Source organism: Schistocerca americana, chromosome 2 (assembly GCF_021461395.2).
Source record: "Schistocerca americana isolate TAMUIC-IGC-003095 chromosome 2, iqSchAmer2.1, whole genome shotgun sequence".
In the NCBI taxonomy this organism is placed as follows: domain Eukaryota; kingdom Metazoa; phylum Arthropoda; class Insecta; order Orthoptera; family Acrididae; genus Schistocerca; species Schistocerca americana.
This window is the reverse complement of record NC_060120.1, coordinates 193882556-193905571: the sequence shown is the minus strand read 5'-3', so window position 1 is coordinate 193905571 and position 23016 is coordinate 193882556. Positions and strand designations below refer to the sequence as shown.

Below are 23016 nucleotides of genomic sequence, written 5' to 3'. Positions count from 1 at the left end.
GATTATGTCACATTATTGCTATTTTTCACTACATGAAGCCAGAGAGAAACAGACAATGATAATGATCTATATACGAGCAAAAGTGAGCATGGTTTCTCAGAAATACCGAAGAAGTCATTCTGAGAACATAACTTTTCAATTTGAATGGAAATGAACTGGAAATTAACAGTTCTTATTAATGTGGAGACAAGACTCCTGCCCTTCTATGACCTTCTGCAGAGTGTGCAAAAATATCACATAATTTTCAGTGTGTGAAGGTCTGCAGCTGTGGTAAATTTTTTTAATGATTTTCTGATACCTTCAGCTGCCATTCTCTTTATTTTATGTATGATTGTACAATTTTGGCATAGGCCATTTTCAGGTATCTAGAACAGAAGCATTATATGGCTCTGAGCACTATGGGACTTAACATCTGTGGTCATCAGTCCAAAGCATTATACATTGGATACATTAGTGTCACTTGTGATTTTACCATAGGAACATGTCAAATCGCTAGATATACTAGGCACTTTATAACTTACTTTATGGACAGTGCCTTAGTGGTATATTATGCCATATACATTCTTGCTCACTTAGCTGCATGTAATTGTCACAACATAAATTAGAGAAGGTTGTTAAGTATGTTAAACCACTGACCTTATACATGAGAGCTTTGCAACAAAGCCTCAAAAGTAACGTACTTCTAAAATAGCAAAATACCTTTTCTAATTTATTTTATGTAAATTACCTGCAGTCATAGGAGCAAGGACATACACAGCTTAATATACCATTAAAGAATTGTCTGTAAAATAAGTTAAAGCATGTATAGTATACCTAAGAGATATGAGTTGTTCCTATGTTAAAATAAAAGTGACACTAATATATCTAGTGTATAATGCTTCTGTCATAGGTACTTGAAAATGGCCAAAAGCTGAAACTGTACAATTGTTCATAAAGAGGAAGGCTGCTGGAGACATCATGGAACTGAGGAATCATGAAAGCATTAAAAAATCACTTAATGTAACTGCCTGCAACTTATAATGGTGACATTGTGTGGTTTTTCACAGTTTGTACAATTTATTGTTTATTTACACACAAAGCAGAAAATGGGGAAAAGAGAAAAAATGCAAAGTTATAACATGTTACTGTGTCAAAAACAAATACAATAATTCTTAATGAGAAGAAAGGGGGGAGGGGGAGGGTCAAGGGGGGGGGGGGGAGGGTTCTACTGAGGAAAAATTAGAACAACACGTGCTGTTCCAACAAAAGGGATTATGACTGCAGAAACATAAAGCAAAATAATACAGACCAGTGTTATTTTATTCCTCGAGGAAATACTACTGAGTGGTGCATAAATATGCTTCTGTATCTATAAACACTGTAAACATTCATCGTTACTGAGTATACCCTGTGTGAGTGTGATTTGGCCCTCAGTACTTTGTACCATCGCCATGCTTCCATTTTACGAAAATTGTCTTATTCTATGCTACTAAAAATGATGACTCATGTCTCATGAAGTACTCTGACTGATGATGCCCTATTGGGTGAAACATGTCATTTTTTTAGCCAATCAAGACCATTACGCAACTGTTTTTTATGTTAAGATGCAGTACAATCACCAAAGATCCACGCTCCTTTTTCTGCTCTCCGTTTTTAATACTTTGTGCTCTACAGTCTACGAGACTATGGTTACTTATCAGCAACGTCTGCACAGGCGGCTGTTGGAAGGGCATGACATTCACCTTATCCCTTCTAATGTAATACATATTTGAAAAACCTGTATTTCCCCTGGCCTTCCCAGGGTACCATAAGGGCAAAAATATGTAAGTATCACTTCAACTGATGTATAAACTCTATGGTGTACATTCTGTACTACCACCATCAAGTATGGAAGTAATCCCAATTTACTTTGTCTTTCATTTGCACTATACACTACATATAATTTATGTTCAGATCACCTATTACAAGAACAAATTATATTCTAACTAGACAATACAGGGCGTTTCAAAAAGAAAGAGCAGATTTCAAACATTTATTTCTCAAAAACTACAAATGATAGAAACACAATTCAAACGTTTCTTGTCAGAGAAAGGTTCAAAGTTTTTCAATGGTCCGCGCAGAAGTTCCATGCAAATCCGCAGTGGCGCTGGCGTTTGTTTGTAGGAAAATGGCGACGACACCACAGGAACGATCATTTTGTGTGCTGCAATTTGCAAAGTTAGAGTCCATTGTTGGTGTGCAACGTGCATTCCGCCGTCAATTCAACAAACAGCCGCCTCGTCATAAGCAAATTTATGAGTGGCATCACAGATTCATAGAAGATGGTTGCATCTGCAAGCGAAAAAGCACGGGTCGTCCACGCACATCGGATGAAAATGTCGAGCGTGTCCGTGCAGCTTACGAAAGGAGCCCTAGAAAATCCACGACACGGGCAAGTCACGAACTAAACATGTCTAAAACAACGGTATGGCGCGTTCTGAGTAAGCGTCTGCACATGAAGCCGTACAAACTGCAGTTATTGCAAGCATTGCGTCCTGACGACCACAACAAAAGGTTCGAATTTTCAACTGCAATTCTACAGGACATGGAAGAGGACAATTTTGCCGAACGATTAATTTTTTCAGATGAATCAACGTTTCACATTTCTGGTAAAGTTAATCGGCATAACGTACGAATTTGGGCGAGTGAAACTCCGAGGGACGTTATTCAACATGAAAGAGACTCACCAAAGGTTAACGTCTTTTGTGCAATTTCGGTAAACAAAGTTTATGGACCTTTCTTTTTCATGGAGAAAACTATCACAGGAACCATTTACCTGGACATGTTAGAAAACTGGCTATTTCCTCAACTTCAGGAAGATTCAAATCACTTCATCTTCATGCAAGATGGCGCCCCACCACACTTCTCTGAACCTGTACGACGGTACCTAAATAACACCATTCCAGGACGGTGGATTGGAAGAGCAGGAGCACAAGATCAATGTCATCGTCTGTGGCCTCCCAGGTCACCAGACCTTACTCCCTGCGATTTTTATTTGTGGGGGTACATAAAGGACTGTGTTTATGTCCCACCTATGCCCGCTACTCTTCAAGAGGTACGACATCGAATTGTTGCGGCCGTGAATTCGGTAACTAAAGACCAGTTGCGTCGTGTGTGGCAAGAAATGAGATACCGGTTTGATATTTGTCGTGTAACAAATGGTGCTCATATTGAGGTACAGTTTTGATATTTGTTGTGTAACATTTGGTACTCATATTGAGTGAAGGACCGTTGGAATTGTGTTTCTATCATTTGTAGTTTTTGAGAAATAAATGTTTGAAATCTGCTCTTTCTTTTTGAAACGCCCTGTATTTTAGAAAGGCTAAAATAATTTTTCCTTGGGGCCATTCTAATAAAATAAAAGATTAATCAGGGTTTTGAAGCCAACAGTTTGATGAGGTGCTCCTGAAATTAAGCCCACAGATAACACTGAGGCATATGCAGTACAACTGAAGCAGTTCACTTTTTATAACTATAATGAAATGTCTTAACAACATAATCCAAACTAGTGAAGGTAGGAACAATTAAAATCACCTTTGTTTCCTCCTTTTGATTTGCGTCCACGTAGAAGGTTGCTGGACATATGAGGACTGGAACATGGATGCTTCCCTCTGTATGAGTCACCAACAGCTGGCCAACCACTGTTGCGATCTCTGAAGGAAAAAATTGGAACAGAATTCCTCTGATACTGCTATATTGCTACTTAAAACTACTAAATGTGTAAAATTTCTTTTGCTCTTTTAATGCCTCAGACACAAACTTTTTCTTACTTACACTTTTATTATTTACACTGATGCAAAATCTATGCTTCAAGACAACTAGATATATGAGGATAGATCACTACTCACCAAATTAAAAGGTGTCAACAACAGGAAGGCAGACAGTACTAACAAAATTATTATTATTTTTTTATAAGCAGTAACAGTAGTAGTAGTAATAGTAGTAGTAGGATCATTACTTGCTAAAATTTTAGACAAAAAACACAACACACACACACACACACACACACACACACACGCACACACACACACAGAACTGTTTTCATCCAGTAATGCAGTTCAACTTTGACAAACAGAATGATACTCTTTAAAAGAGTTGTATTTCACACAGTTTAAAGTTAGTAAGTTTTTTCCATATAATTGTTAATATTTCCACTGATATATTTTACTTGTGTTATCTTTCAAATTTGTGCACCAGAAAACAAGAAAACAGACATTTGTTACATTTTCCTTACTACAGTTATGTCATGTTTGACTATCAAGAAAAAAAAAAAAAAAAAAAGGTTTGACACTATTTCAGTACAAAATTCTTGATGCTTTTTTCATGGCAATTTGTTGCCATATTGTCTGTTAGCTTCTGTCTTGAGTTCTTCAGCTGATATTTAACAATTTTCCTGATGTTTCATCAGCAATGGAGGGTGAACTGTTGTAATGCCAGCCACTTCTGCTGGCAAAATGTCAGGAAAATCATGAAACAAATGTCAGCCATGTAGACAGAAGTCAACAAGCAATACTATTTTAGTCATTTGCATGTTACTATGATTAATGCAGCTCACCTCAAAATGCTGAATGGATATTGCTTAACTATTCCAAATAATTCAGTATTATCACTAGAGATTGAATGTTTTATAAATCTGTCGTGCTAACTGCTAAGATCACTTTCCTTCTTCCCTCACATATTCCTTACGGCACCTTCACATTTGGTAGTCTACCTTTTTAAATATTTTAACGTCATTCTAAAGCACCAAATTCAAATGCTTTCAGTTCCTTTCCCAAATTTCCATTTTTCATGTTTATTCCATACAGTGCATGGCTGAAGATGTAGATTTCTAGAAACTTGTTTCTCAGTTCTAAATCAGTATTTGAAATCAGCAGAATTCTGTTGCTGGAAAAATCTTGGTATCTTCCTTTCTTCAACCATCTTATATAATTTTGCCCTCTACCTATCAGAATGCAATTAAAAATATAAATTACTATAATCCATCACAATCATGATAATAATTTGTATTTTCAATTGATGTTCATTATGGTCATGGTCGAGCCCACTCTACCAATTAAAGTATGTAAGAATTGTTTTCTTTCTTCTACCACTCTCTCTTCTCTAGTTTAATAAGTCTACATGCTTTATTCTATTCATCGTCAGTTTAGTATTATCTTTGTTTAGCCTTAACTCAAATTTTGTGCTAAGTAATATGTCCCCCTCAATCAACAGATGCCTTACTTTCAACCAAAAGAGCCATCATATGGAAACCTTAGCACTGGAGCTATTCCTCCTGCATTTTGATTCCTCTTGTGAAATACTTGTTTCACACACTTATGAGCTTATTTTACACAGAAGTTACAAAGCAGTGGCAATTACCATAAGCCTAACTTAATCCATTTCTTATTATGTCAACTGTCAGATATGGTATACAGCCCTATACAAAGACAGCGCCACATGCAGTGCCAGTTTCCAGTGTGGTGCCATGTAGTTATGGTCAGCCACCAGAGAGGACACACCTAACAGCGACCATATTACGCCTCCACCGTAAATAATACAAATACTCTGACACATCCACCATAGTTATGCTCTGATGCCACAGAGGGCACTGATAGCTGGGACTACATCCTGCCTCACCTGATGTCAGACAAATACTGAGCACATGAACATCCATCCACCAATCATGGATAAAAGTGAACATACAAATCCATTTGGCCAGCTGTCGCAGTTGCCATCAGTTGCCAGCAGCCACTGGACAGTTACCAGTTGCCTTCAGTGCTATTGCATCACCACTTGCTGCAGTCATCGCAAAGTGTTGAAACATCTGCCGAGTATCACAGTGCGCATTATAAACAGAGCCTGAACTTAGTTACTGTCATTGACATAACAGCTGGACTGGAACTACTCTTAGTCAGTAAGTTCATTGTCTGAGTTAAGTTTAGACCAGACATTGTGGTACCAATATTATTTTTGTTGTCGTTTATTTTTTTCCCTGACACAACACTAACTGCAATGTGTAAGCACACCACCTCAATACAGCAATTACTTCAGAGACAGAGAGAGAGAGAGAGAGAGAGAGAGAGAGAGAGACTGGAGAGTGGGGAGGGGAGATGGTGAGACAGTTGAAAATGTGCTACACTTCGTATGTCGAGAGAGGAGCTCTGAGAGCTGGCATCGTAGTTGCCAGTATTCAACGTGGGCAGGCAGCGAGCCAGTAGCAGGGGTCCAGCACTAGGCAACAATGGGGCATTGCCACGGTGACATAAACAAAAGCTCACGATCTGACTGGCACATGCACTAGGGCTGCGTCAACTATCAGAGCTCTTCTCTCACCGTATGTACTGTGAAAGAATTATGTCCAAGAGATGCAGTGTTTACTGTCTGATTCAACATACACTCCTGGAAATGCAAAAAAGAACACATTGACACCGGTGTGTCAGACCCACCATACTTGCTCCGGACACTGCGAGAGGGCTGTACAAGCAATGATCACACGCACGGCACAGCGGACACACCAGGAACCGCGGTGTTGGCTGTCGAATGGCGCTAGCTGCGCAGCATTTGTGCACCGCCGCCGTCAGTGTCAGCCAGTTTGCCGTGGCATACGGAGCTCCATCGCAGTCTTTAACACTGGTAGCATGCCGCGACAGCATGGACGTCAACCGTATGTGCAGTTGACGGACTTCGAGCGAGGGCGTATAGTGGGCATGCGGGAGGCCGGGTGGACGTACCGCCGAATTGCTCAACACGTGGGGCGTGAGGTCTCCACAGTACATCGATGTTGTCGCCAGTGGTCGGCGGAAGGTGCACGTGCCCGTCGACCTGGGACCGGACCGCAGCGACGCACGGATGCACGCCAAGACCGTAGGATCCTACGCAGTGCCGTAGGGGACCGCACCGCCACTTCCCAGCAAATTAGGGACACTGTTGCTCCTGGGGTATCGGCGAGGACCATTCGCAACCGTCTCCATGAAGCTGGGCTATGGTCCCGCACACCGTTAGGCCGTCTTCCGCTCACGCCCCAACATCGTGCAGCCCGCCTCCAGTGGTGTCGCGACAGGCGTGAATGGAGGGACGAATGGAGACGTGTCGTCTTCAGCGATGAGAGTCGCTTCTGCCTTGGTGCCAATGATGGTCGTATGCGTGTTTGGCGCCGTGCAGGTGAGTGCCACAATCAGGACTGCATACGACCGAGGCACACAGGGCCAACACCCGGCCTCATGGTGTGGGGAGCCATCTCCTACACTGGCCGTACACCACTGGTGATCGTCGAGGGGACACTGAATAGTGCACGGTACATCCAAACCGTCATCGAACCCATCGTTCTACCATTCCTAGACCGGCAAGGGAACGTGCTGTTCCAACAGGACAATGCACGTCCGCATGTATCCCGTGCCACCCAACGTGCTCTAGAAGGTGGAAGTCAACTACCCTGGCCAGCAAGATCTCCGGATCTGTCCCCCATTGAGCATGTTTGGGACTGGATGAAGCGTCGTCTCACGCGGTCTGCACGTCCAGCACGAACGCTGGTCCAACTGAGGCGCCAGGTGGAAATGGCATGGCAAGCCGTTCCACAGGACTACATCCAGCATCACTACGATCGTCTCCAGGGGAGAATAGCAGCCTGCATTGCTGCGAAAGGTGGATATACACTGTACTAGTGCCGACATTGTGCATGCTCTGTTGCCTGTGTCTATGTGCCTGTGGTTCTGTCAGTGTGATCATGTGATGTATCTGACCCCAGGAATGTGTCAATAAAGTTTTCCCTTCCTGGGACAATGAATTCACGGTGTTCTTATTTCAATTTCCACGAGTGTATGTAAAGTCAAATCTGACCCCACAAAAAGTGTTGAGAGAAAGACTAACAGCATCGTGAAGAAAAGCTCATTGTCACAGGAGGCTATCGGGAGCCTTAATTCTTACTGTGCTGGCCCCCCTCAGGTTATATGCCCTTGAAGATCCATGAGGAAGGAGTTCCTCTTAGACCAATTTTGAATAAAATTGGTTCTCTAACACACTATGTAGCAATACACCTTGCTACTCTCTTGCACCCAATAGTAGGTCAGTATGAGCATCACATTAAGAACTTGGTGGATTTCTTATGTCGATTAGGGGGAATGTATTTGAATGATTCTGACATTCCGGTAAGTTTCAATTTGGTCTCTTTCTTCACCCATGTTCCTCTGTCTGATTCATTACTTTTAATTGAAGTCAGGTTTGGTGTTGAATTTATGAACCTATTTCGACATGTGTTGACTTCCACTTACTTTTTATTCAATGACCAGTGCTATATGTAGAGAGATGGAGTTGCAATGAGAAGCCCATTGTCACCTATTATTGACAATTCATTTAGGGAAGACTTCAAGGAACGTGCCTTGGAGTCAGTGGCTTTCAAACCTGCGTGTTTCTTCAGATAAGTAGATGATACTTTTATTTTTTGATCTCATGGCAATGATCATTTGAATGAGTTTTTAGAACATCTGAATTCAATCCATCCGAATAACTGTTTCAGGATGGTGGTGGAAAAGAATGACTCACCCCTTCCTTGGTGTGTTGGTCTGGAGAAAGGCTGATCGTATGTTGGGAAATGCCATTTATAGAAAGCCTGCTCATGCTGACTTGTTATCTGTAGGCTGAACTTACCACCATCTGGGTCAGCATGAAGGGGTACTTCATACTTGGTTCACAGGGCTCACGTCATATCAGAACCTGAGAGTTTCTCAGTTGAGTTAGCCCATCTTGAGGTCACCTTTTATCAGAATGGTTATATTGAAAGAGAGATCAGACATGTGTTGCACTGTCAGCCAAACATGCACCACGTATGTAACGATAATACCAAGGTGGCACCAAAGTTTATGGCCTTTTTGTCTTAAGCAGAGAGCATTTCCAACAGGAATGTTCGTATTTTGTGGAAATATTATGTGAAACGTATTTTTCGACCACCATCTTAAGATTAGGGTACTTTTAGGTTCCATAAAGGATTATCTTGGTTTTCATGCAGTGGGTGTCTACCATATTCCCTGAGGTTGTGGCATATCATACCTTGGTCACATTATCAGGACAGTGTACTGAGCATAAAAATGATACATGTTTACAACAGCTGAGCAACTCTGCTATTGCAGAACACTATCTTGGCACCAGTCATCGTCCAGAATATAACAACATGGAGATTCTGGTATGCACTTCCAGCTATGGGGATAGTGTTATTAAGAAAGCAGTTAAAATGAAATTAGCAAGTGACCTTATAAGTAGAGATGGAAGTTTTTGCCAAAATTCTTCATGGAATCCTGGTTCTCCCCATTAATTTTCACTATGAGTAGCTTCTGATGCTGGTCATCTTTATTGTGTAATGATGTGCTAGTGTTTACAGTGAGTGTGTGATTATATATATAGCGCTGGCAGGTTGATAGACACACAAACGAACACAAACATACACACAAAATTCAAGCTTTTGCAACCAATGGTTGCTTCATCAGGAAAGAGGGAAGGAGAGGGAAAGACGAAAGGCTGTGGGTCTTAAGGGAGAGGGTAAGGAGTCATTCCAATCCCGGGAGCGGAAAGACTTACCTTAGGGGGAAAAATGGACAGGTATACACTCGCATACACACACATATCCATCCGCAAGGGGGAAAAAAGGACAGGTATACACTCGCACACACACACATATCCATCCGCACATACACAGACACAAGCAGACATATCTGGTTCCTAAATCTCTGTCTTAATCTATCTGATACCTTCTAGTATTTCCAGGATTCTCCTACGTGTACAACCTTCCTTTATGATTCTTGAACCAAGTGTTAGCTATGATTAAGTTATGCACTGTGCAAAATTCTACCAGATGGCTTCCTCTTTCATTTCTTTCCCCCAATCCATATTCATCTACTATGTTTCCTTCTCTCCCTTTTCCTACTCTCGAATTCCAGTCACCCATGACTATTAAATTTTCGTCTCCCTTCACTACCTGAATAATTTCTTTTATCTCATCATACAATTCAACAATTTCTTCATCATCTGCAGAGCTAGTTGGCATATAAACTCGTACTATTGTAGTAAGTGTGGGCTTCGTGTCTATTTTGGCTATTTTGGCCACAATAATGCGTTCACTATGCTGTCTGTAGTAGCTTACCCGCACTCCTATTTTTTTATTCATTATTAAACCTACTCCTGCATTACCCCTATTTGATTTTGTATTTATAACCCTGTATTTACCTGACCAAAAGTCTTGTTCCTCCTGCCACTGAACTTCACTAATTCCCACTATATCTAACTTCAACCCATCCATTTCCCTTTTTAAATTTTCTAACCTACCTGCCCGATTAAGGGACCTGACATTCCATGCTCCGATCCGCAGAACGCCAGTTTTCTTTCTCCTGATAACGACGTCCTCTTGAGTAGTCCCTGCCCGGGGATCCGAATGGGGGACTATTTTACCTCCGGAATATTTTACCCAAGAGGACGCCATCATCATTTAACCATACAGTAAAGCTGCATGCCCTAGGGAAAAATTACGGCTGTAGTTTCCCCTTGCTTTCAGCCGTTCGCAGTACCAGCACAGCAAGGCTGTTTTGGTTAGTGTTACAAGGCCAGATCAGTCAATCATCCAGACTGTTGCCCCTGGGGGGAGGGGGGTTCCTAGGTAATTAATATTATGTAACTAACACTTTTATGTGAAATGCAGTGATCACCAATGTCATCTGTGATTTCAGCTCTCTGGGAAAAGATGTTGCTAAAGAAAATCATATAGTGATTGGGGGTGTTTGGACCAGAACCTCCGCTACGAAATTTAGGATGACATCAGGGAGATCGCTGGGAATGCTATTCACATTACTGTGTCATTGGACAACTCCTGGATGACGTTTTCCGCTGAAGATGTAAAAGCAAAGCATTAGGAGCTGCTCAGCAGAGTGGCATGATCACATGTGAATGTGTCTGATGTGTTGTCCCTCACACGGCATGTCCTGTGTCTGAATATTTCTGGTAAGAGGTTACTTGTAAATCTAATTTCCAAAAGCCTTCAGTGTAACCAGGGCACTACTTGCCCAATCTTTGTGATTTTCAATAATTTCAGTTGACCTTTTTAGGGTTAATGTTTTTCAAAGATGGAGTTGTCAATTTTACAATCTCCACATACAATTGTTTCCCAATAGGCAGAAAAACAAAAATGGCAACATGGATGAGACAATTGGTAACAATCATAATAAATTTATACTTTTCTATCAAAATGCAATAAGTCTGTTACACAAGAGAGATGACTTCCTCATATCACTACAGAAAACTTAAAGATCTCAAAATATTTCTACAGATGTTGCAGACTTAGCACAAATAAATGGGAAACGGTTGTATGTGGAGATTTTAAAATTGTTTTCATAAAGGATGGCTTTGATGAAGAGCATCTAGAGTTACTGATGTCCATACTCTTGTTTCGTCCCACTGAAACGTCCCAATAAGAATAAGATTCAAATGGTTCAAATGGCTCTGAGCACTATGGGACTCAACATCTTAGGTCATAAGTCTAAGAATAAGAGCACAGTGCAACAGCGACTGATAATTTATTTATAAATCAAAATATCTATAATGAAATAGCTGTGAATCCTATAATAGATGGTTTATATAACCATAATGGTCAAATGGCAGCAATATAGAACCCCATCAATCAGGTTTAACTGACAAGGGAACAGTACTATTCCACAGAATCATAAATGCTGATTCAAGTACACTATTAAGAGAGTATTTACAGGATGAACAAGAGAAGTTTCCCATGGACACAAGTGCTTATGAAAATCAGTGAAGCTCACGTATACTAGCTACAGAAAGCTGGTTGATACCTGATATTGATAGCAGTGAGATTTTTGGGGAAAATTTAAATGTATATCAAAAGGATAGGCAAATGAGAAATGGAGATGGCATATTTGTCACAGCAGACAAACTCAAATCCATCAAGATAGAAATTGAAGCTGTATGTGAGACTTTTTGGGCAAAACTCAGTATCAGGGGTGGGCATAGAATAATTGGACCCTTCTATCACCCAGCAAACTAATCTCTTGATGTAACCAAAAACTTCAGAGAAATCTCAGTTCACTTGAATAAAAAATTCTTGGGTTTCCAACTGTGTCAAATAATTAAAATTACACAGGCTTTCGGCCAAGCATTCCTTGGCCACTGTCAAGGGATATGACTACCAGTGGGCTGCTGGTACACTCCTTACATACACTACTTGAAGGACTGTAACGTCACTGGTGCCTGCAGCATTGCCATACGTGGGCAAATGTTGATGCATCATTCAAAACACCTGCTTCAACCGTGTGATCACAGGATCCCACATCATGCTGCACCATCTCTATTTAGGGTTTTATTGGTGATTTTTATTTCAATGCCTTCTTTAATTACACAATCCCAGAAGCCACCTGTGTGAGCCATCATGGATGTTTCGTCAAACTTTATCCGGTGTCCATTTCCTAACACATACTCAGCCAAAGCAGGTTCCTCAGGATAGCATAGGTGATAAAACCGCTCATGCTTCTTCCTGCATTGTTCCAGTGCTTACTGTTTGTCCAATATAAGACTGGCCACATTCACAAAGTATCTTGTAAACCCAAGGCATTCTGAGACCTGTTGCGTCTTTAACTTGTCTTAGTAACTGACTGATTTTGGTCGGAGGCCTGAACATTGATTTGACCTTGTGTTGTTTCAGCAGTCAGCTTATCTTACCTGACACAGAGCCACAGAAAGGTAATACAGCAAGTTTCTTCTCCTGGTCCTTGTCAGTGGCCTTATGAGTCTTGCTTGAAATTACTTCATTTATTTGATTGACATTATAGCCACTGTTCCTGAAGACCTTGTGTAGGTGGCTCAGTTCATGTGGCAGGTCATCAGCATCTGATATCATTCTTGCACAATGCACCAATGTTTGTAAAGCAGTGTGGTTCTGTGCCAGGTGATGAAGGCTGATGGTAAACAAGTAAAGATCAGTGTGGGTGGGCTTTCTGCAGACGCTGTGGCCAAGGCATCTATTTCGTTTGCGGCAAGTGAGAATGTAGAGAAGACGGTGGTGCACTGCGTTTCCTTGATGCTCTGAGTATTACAATTATCATTTATCCCTAGGTAGGCAAGCATCAACAAAATATTTTCATATTCAGAGGAAAAAAGGTAGTGATTCAAACTTCATAAGAAGGTCCTGTGGCAATGACAACATCTTTATTTTAATGATTGCCACCCAACTCGCATATCACACCTGTGACAGTCTCTCCCCTATTTTGTGATAACACAAAATGAACTTCCCTTCTTTGGACTTTTTTGATGTCCTCTATCAATCCTATCTGATGTGCAGCAATACACCACAAGAGGAAGGACAAGCACAGTGTAGGCAGTCTCTTTAGTAGACGTGTTGCATCTTTTAAGTGTTCTGCCAATAAAACACAGTCTTTGGTTTGCTTTCCTTACAACATTATCTTTGTGATGGTTCCAATGTAAGTTATCAGTAACTGTAATCCCTAAGTATTGAGTTGAATTCACAGCCTTTAGATTTGAGTGATTTATCGTATAACTGAAATTTTGTAGATTTCTTTTAGTACTCATTTGGATGACTTTTCATTATTCAGAGTCAACTGCAGCTTTTCACACTTTACATATATCTTGTCTAAATTATACTGCAGTTGGTTTTGATCAGTAGACGATTTTTAAAAGATTGTAAATGACAGCATCATCTGCAAACAATCTGTGAGGGCTACTTGGATTTTATCCTTAATCATTTATATAGATTAGGAACAGCAGACAGCCTCCAACACTTCCTTGGAGAACACTAGATATAACTTCTGTCTTACTCAATGACTTTTCATCAGTTTCTATGAACTGTGAACATTATGGCAGAAAATTGTGAATCCAGTTAGACAACTGGGGGGATATTCCATGGGCGTGCAATTTAATTAGCAGTCAGTTGTGGTGAATGGTGTCCAGAAATATGGAATCAACTTGAGATCCCCTGTTGATCACACTCATTACTTTGTGTGTGTGAAGAGCTAGTTGTGTTTCACAAGAATGATATTTGGTGAATCTATGGTGACCTTTTCTCAATAAATAATTTTCTTTGAGATTATTTGTAATGTTTTGTATGTATTTGTACATTTTAGTACCAGTAAACATTTCAGTACTAAAACGTTGAAAATTCTTTCCTTGGATTATGTGGTAAGTTTACAGTGTTCATTTTCCACTATTTGGCACATATTTTCTGCATTTGACTTATGAAATTCATAACCTAACATTAAACCCCCCCCATGAACCATGGACCTTGCCGTTGGTGGGGAGGCTTGCGTGCCTCAGCGATACAGATAGCCGTACCGTAGGTGCAACCACAACGGAGGGGTATCTGTTGAGAGGCCAGACAAACGTGTGGTTCCTGAAGAGGGGCAGCAGCCTTTTCAGTAGTTGCAAGGGCAACAGTCTGGATGATTGACTGATCTGGCCTTGTAACAATAACCAAAACGGCCTTGCTGTGCTGGTACTGCGAACGGCTGAAAGCAAGGGGAAACTACAGCCGTAATTTTTCCCTAGGGCATGCAGCTTTACTGTATGGTTAAATGATGATGGCGTCCTCTTGGGTAAAATATTCCGGAGGTAAAATAGTCCCCCATTCGGATCCCCGGGCAGGGACTACTCAAGAGGACGTCGTTATCAGGAGAAAGAAAACTGGCGTTCTGCGGATCGGAGCATGGAATGTCAGGTCCCTTAATCGGGCAGGTAGGTTAGAAAATTTAAAAAGGGAAATGGATAGGTTGAAGTTAGATATAGTGGGAATTAGTGAAGTTCGGTGGCAGGAGGAACAAGACTTCTGGTCAGGTGACTACAGGGTTATAAACACAAAATCAAATAGGGGTAATGCAGGAGTAGGTTTAATAATGAATAGGAAAATAGGAATGCGGGTAAGCTACTACAAACAGCATAGTGAACGCATTATTGTGGCCAAGATAGATACGAAGCCCACGCCTACTACAGTAGTACAAGTTTATATGCCAACTAGCTCTGCAGATGACGAAGAAATTGAAGAAATGTATGATGAAATAAAAGAAATTATTCAGATTGTGAAGGGAGACGAAAATTTAATAGTCATGGGTGACTGGAATTCAAGTGTAGGAAAAGGGAGAGAAGGAAACATAGTAGGTGAATATGGACTGGGGGACAGAAATGAAAGAGGAAGCCGCCTGGTCGAATTTTGCACAGAGCACAACATAATCATAACTAACACTTGGTTTAAGAATCATGAAAGAAGGTTGTATACATGGAAGAACCCTGGAGATACTAAAAGGTATCAGATAGATTATATAATGGTAAGACAGAGATTTAGGAACCAGGTTTTAAATTGTAAGACATTTCCAGGGGCAGATGTGGACTCTGACCACAATCTATTGGTTATGACCTGTAGATTAAAACTGAAGAAACTGCAAAAAGGTGGGAATTTAAGGAGATGGGACCTGGATAAACTAAAAGAACCAGAGGTTGTACAGAGATTCAGGGAGAGCATAAGGGAGCAATTGACAGGAATGGGGGAAATAAATACAGTAGAAGAAGAATGGGTAGCTTTGAGGGACGAAGTAGTGAAGGCAGCAGAGGATCAAGTAGGTAAAAAGACGAGGGCTAGTAGAAATCCTTGGGTAACAGAAGAAATATTGAATTTAATTGATGAAAGGAGAAAATATAAAAATGCAGTAAGTGAAACAGGCAAAAAGGAATACAAACGTCTCAAAAATGAGATCGACAGGAAGTGCAAAATGGCTAAGCAGGGATGGCTAGAGGACAAATGTAAGGATGTAGAGGCCTGTCTCACTAGGGGTAAGATAGATACCGCCTACAGGAAAATTAAAGAGTCCTTTGGAGATAAGAGAACGACTTGTATGAATATCAAGAGCTCAGATGGAAACCCAGTTCTAAGCAAAGAAGGGAAAGCAGAAAGGTGGAAGGAGTATATAGAGGGTCTATACAAGGGCGATGTACTTGAGGACAATATTATGGAAATGGAAGAGGATGTAGATGAAGATGAAATGGGAGATATGATACTGCGTGAAGAGTTTGACAGAGCACTGAAAGACCTGAGTCGAAACAAGGCCCCCGGAGTAGACAATATTCCATTGGAACTACTGACGGCCGTGGGAGAGCCAGTCCTGACAAAACTCTACCATCTGGTGAGCAAGATGTATGAAACAGGCGAAATACCCTCAGACTTCAAGAAGAATATAATAATTCCAATCCCAAAGAAAGCAGGTGTTGACAGATGTGAAAATTACCGAACTATCAGCTTAATAAGTCACAGCTGCAAAATACTAACACGAATTCTTTACAGACGAATGGAAAAACTAGTAGAAGCCAACCTCGGGGAAGATCAGTTTGGATTCCGTAGAAACACTGGAACACGTGAGGCAATACTGACCTTACGACTTATCTTAGAAGAAAGATTAAGGAAAGGCAAACCTACGTTTCTAGCATTTGTAGACTTAGAGAAAGCTTTTGACAATGTTGACTGGAATACTCTCTTTCAAATTCTAAAGGTGGCAGGGGTAAAACACAGGGAGCGAAAGACTATTTACAATTTGTACAGAAACCAGATGGCAGTTATAAGAGTCGAGGGACATGAAAGGGAAGCAGTGGTTGGGAAGGGAGTAAGACAGGGTTGTAGCCTCTCCCCGATGTTGTTCAATCTGTATATTGAGCAAGCAGTAAAGGAAACAAAAGAAAAATTCGGAGTAGGTATTAAAGTCCATGGAGAAGAAATAAAAACTTTGAGGTTCGCCGATGACATTGTAATTCTGTCAGAGACAGCAAAGGACTTGGAAGAGCAGTTGAACGGAATGGATGGTGTCTTGAAGGGAGGATATGAGATGAACATCAACAAAAGCAAAACGAAGATAATGGAATGTAGTCGAATTAAGTCGGGTGATGTTGAGGGTATTAGATTAGGAAATGAGACACTTAAAGTAGTAAAGGAGTTTTGCTATTTGGGGAGCAAAATAACTGATGATGGTAGAAGTAGAGAGGATATAAAATGTAGGCTGGCAATGGCAAGGAAAGCGTTTCTGAAGAAGAGAAATTTGTTAACATCCAGTATAGATTTAAGTGTCAGGAAGTCATTTCTGAAAGTATTCGCATGGAGTGTAGCCATGTATGGAAGTGAAACATGGACGATAAATAGTTTGGACAAGAAGAGAATAGAAGCTTTCGAAATGTGGTGCTACAGAAGAATGCTGAAGATTAGATGGGTAGATCACATAACTAATGGGGAAGTATTGAATAGGATTGGGGAGAAGAGAAGTTTGTGGCACAACTTGACCAGAAGAAGGGATCGGTTGGTAGGACATGTTCTGAGGCATCAAGGGATCACCAATTTAGTATTGGAGGGCAGCGTGGAGGGTAAAAATCATAGAGGGAGACCAAGAGATGAATACACTAAGCAGATTCAGAAGGATGTAGGTTGCAGTAGGTACTGGGAGATGAAAAAGCTTGCACAGGATAGAGTAGCATGGAGAGCTGCATCAAACCAGTCTCAGGACTGAAGACCACAACAACAACAACAACATTAAACCTTTTCGTGACAGGAATATGCATTTCACCTTGTTCAGGAGAAGAAATAAAACATGTATTAAAACAAAGTACACCTGACAATGGACCCACAGGGTCCGAAATGCATTGTGTAGTTAATAAAACACGAAAAAGTTGTGACTGAAGGCGTTGTTTAATTCATACCTCCAATGTTGTGAATACAGTCACATTGTAAGCTGCAAAATATGGATAAAATTGAACTGTCCATTTTGTTCAACTGCTCTTCCAATTCCTTTGCTGTCCCTGACAGAATTATAATGTCATCAGCAAACCTCAAAGTTTTTATTTCTTCTCTCTGGACTTTAATTCCTATTCCAAATTTTTCTTTCCTTTCCTTTACTGCTTGGTCAATATACAGATTGAATAACATCAGGGATAGGCTACAACCCTGTCTCACTCCCTTCTCAACCACTACCTTTTCGTGCCCCTCGACTCTTACAACTGCCATCTTGTTTCTGTACAAATCGTAAATAGCCTTCTGCTCACTGCATTTTAGCCCTGCCACATTTAGAATGTGAAACAAAGCATTCCTGTCAACATTGTCAAAAGCTTTCTGTAAGTCTACAAATGCTATAAACATAGGTTTGCTGTTCCTTAAACCATCTTCTATGAGAAGGCATAGGGTCAGTATTGCTTCCTGTTTTTCTACACTTCTCCTGAATCCAAACTGATCTTCCTAGAGGTTGGCTTCTACCAGTTTTTCCATTCTTCTGTAAAGAATTTGTGATAGTATTTTGTAACCATGATTTATTAAACAGATAATTTGGTAATTTTCACATCTGTTAGCACTTGCTTTCTTTGAAATTGGAATTCTTATATTCTTCTTGAAGTCTGAAGATATTTAACCTGCCTCATACATCTTGCTCATCAGACGGAAGAGTTTTGTCATAGTTGGCTCTTCCAAGACTATCATTAGCTCTAATGGAATGTTGTCTACTCCCAGGGCTTTGTTTTTACTTAAGTCTTTCAGTGTTTTGTCAAACTCTTCATGCAGTATCATACTCCCTTCTCATCATGATCTACATACTCTTCCATTTCCATAATACTGCCCTGAAGTACATCTCCCTTGTATAGACCCTCTATATACTCTGTCCACCTTTCTGCTTTCCCTGCTTTGCTTAGGACTGGTTTTTCATCTGAGCTCTTGATATTCATACAGGTGGTTCTGTTCTCTCTAAAGGTCTCTTTAATTTTCCTGTAGGCACCATCTGTCTTACCCTTAGTGATATATGCTTTCACATCCTTACATTTGTCCTACATCCATTCCTGTTTAGCCGTTTTGCATTTCCTGTTGGTTTCATTTTTTAGATGTATATATTCCCTTTTGCCTGCTTCATTCATTGCAATTTTATATTTTTTCCCTTCATCGATTAAATTCAATACATCTTGTGTTACCCAAGGACTTCTGCTAGCCCTCGTCTTTTTACCTAGTTGATCCTCTGCGACCATCACTATTTCATCTCTCAAAGCTATCCATTCTTTTTCATTGTATTCCTTTCCCCTGTTTTTATCAATAATTCCCTAATGCTCCCTCTGAAACTCTCTACAACCTCTGGTTCCAAAATCTGTCTAACCATTATAAAACCAAGTGTTAGCTATGATTAAATTATGCTCTATGTAAAATTCTACCAGTCAGCTTCCTCTTTCGTTCCTTCCCACCAGTCCATAAACACCTACTACTTTTCCTTCTCTTCCTTCTCCTACTATCTAATTTCAGTCCCCCATGACTATTAAATTTTCATCTCACTTAACTATCTGAATAATTTGTTTTATCTCAACATACATTTCCTCAATCTCCAACTTGTCCACAGAGCTAGTTGACATATAAACTGGTACTACTGTGATGGATATGGGCTTCGTGTCTACCTTGGCTACAATAATGCATTCACTATGCTGTTCATAGTACCTTACCCGCATTCCTATTTTTTTATTCATTATTAAACCTACTCCTGATTTACCCCTATTTGATTTTGTATTTACAACCCTGCATTCACCTGACCAGAAGCCCTGTTCCTCCTGCCAACAAACTTCACTAATTCCCACTATATCTAACTTTAGCCTATCTATTTCCCTTTTCAAATTTTCTAACCTACCTGCCTGATTAAGGGATCTGAAATTCCAAGCTCTGATCTGTAGAATGCCAGTTTTGTTTCTCCTGATAACGATGTCCTCCTGGGTAGTCCCTGCCCGGAGATCCAAATGGGAGACTATTTTACCTCTGGAATATTTTACCCAAGAGGATGCCATCATCATTTAACCATACAGTAGAGCTGAATTCCCTCGGGAAAAATTACGGCTATAGCTTCCCTTGCTTACAGCTGTTCACTGTACCAGCACAGCAAGGCTGTTTTGGTTGATGTTACAAGGTCAGATCAGTCAATCAGCCAGATTATTGCCCCTGCAACCATTGAAAAGGCTACTGCCCCCATTCAGGAACCACACATTTGTCCACCTCTCAACAGATACCCCTCCATTGTGGTTGCACCTACAGTACGGCTATCGGTATTGCTTCGGCATGCAAGCCTCCCCAATAACAGAAAGATCCATGGTTCATGGTTCAGACCCTATCACAAAAGAGAAACTATTCAGTTGAACCAAAAACTGGGGGGACGAAAAAGACAAATTCCAAGCATGTGAAGGTTGGCTTTACTGGTGAAAAAATTGTCACAGAGTTAGCCAAGTAGCTACTTCATGTGAAAAAGTTACCATTGCGGGTGTGGAGTTTGTTCACAAATTTGAATAAAACAGTCTCAAAAAATTAACTGGTAGCTGATCAATTATACAAAATTGACAAGACTGGGCTAAACTAAAAAATACTCCCTCAAAAAACTCTTGCCTGAAAGAATGAAACAGTCACAGACATGAAACTAGCAAAGGACAGGCTGACCACTGCAACATACAGCAACACAAGTGATGACCATAAATTGCTGTTGTTTGAAATTGGCAAATCTAAGAAACTATAAGCCATCAAAAACATAAACACATCAGCACTTCTCATTTATTACCAAGCTAAAAAAAGTGCTTAGATGAAATGTAATTCTTTTAAAGAGTCTTTTTTTGGTGGATTTGGTCCAGCTTCTAAAAACACTTGAAACAAAGAAACCTACTATCCCATGCAACTGTAATGCTAGACAATGCCCCTAGCCACCCCACTAAGTCTGATTTTCAACGAGGTTACAAAAAAGCTACATTACTGCCCCCCTTCCCTGCCCCCCTGCCCCCAAAGTGACTTCAATAATGCAACTAATGGAACAGACTTTTACTGAGTGGTTAAAATGACATTGCAGGAGGAATTACGTCAGCCCTTTATTGGAGAAAACACAAGAGGGCTGGGATCTTTTTGGAGCAATGAAAAGCCTTGACATAAAAGACAGAATTCACACAGTTGCTCATGCTTGGGAAGAACTCAAAAAAACCACTCTACAAAAAGCATGGAAGAAAATTTGTAATATCCTAAACCAAAAGTAAGAACTTCCAGAACTAATGAGTCAGACACTGCTGGTTTAGTCACTGATTTTCAAACTCTTCAGAATTATATCCAGTATGCTGATGTGGAGGAAAGGCTGGAAACTGTGGCAACATTGGTGCTGTTTGAAGAATCTGAAGATGATCAGATCATCGATTTTGTTTTGCAACAGAAAAATGTTGGAGATCATCCACTCTGCAGCAGAGGATGCATTTGAAACTGACCTCAAATATTTGGAACAACAGCCAACCACTACAGCTATGGACATATTGTGAGTAAAAAAAGTGGCATGATGCAGCCCCCCCCCCAAAAAAAATAATAATAATAATAATAAAAAAATACACACACACACACACACACACACATACACACACACACACACACACACACACACACACACACTTTTTAAAATAGATTTTAGGTGTCTAAAATTTTCTGTTTACATTTCTCTTTATTAAGGATGTAATTTTTTACTTTGATTTATTACATAATTTTGAGCTCTACTTTCATTCTCCTCTGAATATCCGACCTTTTTAGCATTCCAACCACCACCTGTTCCCAAAAGCGACCATTAATTTTGGTTCTACTGCAGTTTATTTGTTGAATACTATGGAAATGCAGTCAATCTACAAGGAAGATTGGTTGTAAATGACATACAGTCCACCCCAGAATGTGGCTCATGTGTGTGGGACCTGTACCAAACAGAACTAACAGTGATATTGAACATACACAGAGAAAAGCAGCAATAATAGTCACAGGTTTGTTTAAGCCATGGGAGAATGTCGTAGAGATGCTGAAGAAACTGAACTGTCATGCTTGAAGGTAGACAAAATCTATCACGAGATGGCTACTTAAAGTTTCAATAACCAGCTTTAAATTATGACTCTAGGGATCTGCTACCGTCCCCTACAAAACACTCCCATAGGAGTGGTGATGACAAGGTTAGATTAATTTCACCACACACAAAGGCATTTCATTCTTCCCATGTTCCAAACGTGAATGGAATGAGAAAAAAGCCCTAACAACTGGTACAATGGGACATATCATCTGCCATGCACTTCACAGTGTTTTGCAGAGTGTAGATGTACGCGCACAAAATGAAATCTTAATTTACACATAGATCCCTTGCAGTGTTCAGACATTCACACAACTTTTCTGTTGGTTTAAACACTGTATCAATACACAGATAGATACCCATACAGAAATTCCAATCACCATCTAAAGCAGACAAGAGGAGTTATCAAAAGATCTGTTCCATTTTCTGCTCCCAGGAATAACTAAAATGTTTTCACTTTTTCATTCTATATCTAATACAGAATGGAATCTATATCTAATTTAGATGGAAATAAAAGAAAGGTTCACAAATGGGATTACAATTCAAGGCGAAGGGATATCAATGATAAGGTTTGCTGATGACATTGCTGTCCTCATTGAAAATGAAGAATAATTACAGGAACCACTGAATGGAATGGACAGTGTAATGAGTACAGAATATGGATTGAGAGTAAATTGAAGAAAGATGAAACTAATGGGAAGTAGCAGAAACAAGATCAGAGAGAAACTTTACATCAGAATTGCAGGTCGCGGAGTAGACGAAGATAAGAAATTTTGCCACCTAGGCAAGGATGGATGGAACAAGGAGGACATAAAAAGCAGACTAGCACTGGCAAGAGGTGCATTCTTGCCCAAGAGAAGTCTACTAATATCGAACACAGCCCTTAGTTTGAAGAAGAAATTTCTAAGAAGGTGCATCATTGTATGGCAATGAAAATTCAAAATTTCATTTAACCTTATATTTCAATTGTTTAATCCTGATTACAATGATGCAGCTTGTTTTGCTAGAATCCAGAGCAATTAAAACTTACAGCTAATTGAAGTTATGACATCATCATACAATTAAAAACGTTTTGAGCTAATTGGTAGCATAGGAGGACTGTTACCACACATCCAAAAGCAGACAATCCCAG

At 40.2% G+C, this 23016-nt stretch overlaps 1 protein-coding gene across 3 annotated transcripts in view; it reads right to left on the bottom strand.

Annotated features, from left to right (window-relative positions):
* Positions 1 to 23016, bottom strand: part of LOC124595422 (protein SMG8) — a 94308-nt gene that overhangs the window by 4224 nt on the left and 67068 nt on the right. For all 3 annotated transcript variants that reach the window (XM_047134154.1, XM_047134155.1, XM_047134156.1), the window contains one exon: positions 3553 to 3671. In XM_047134154.1, the coding sequence (XP_046990110.1) occupies positions 3553 to 3671 (119 nt within the window). The remainder of the gene's footprint in view (positions 1 to 3552; positions 3672 to 23016) is intronic.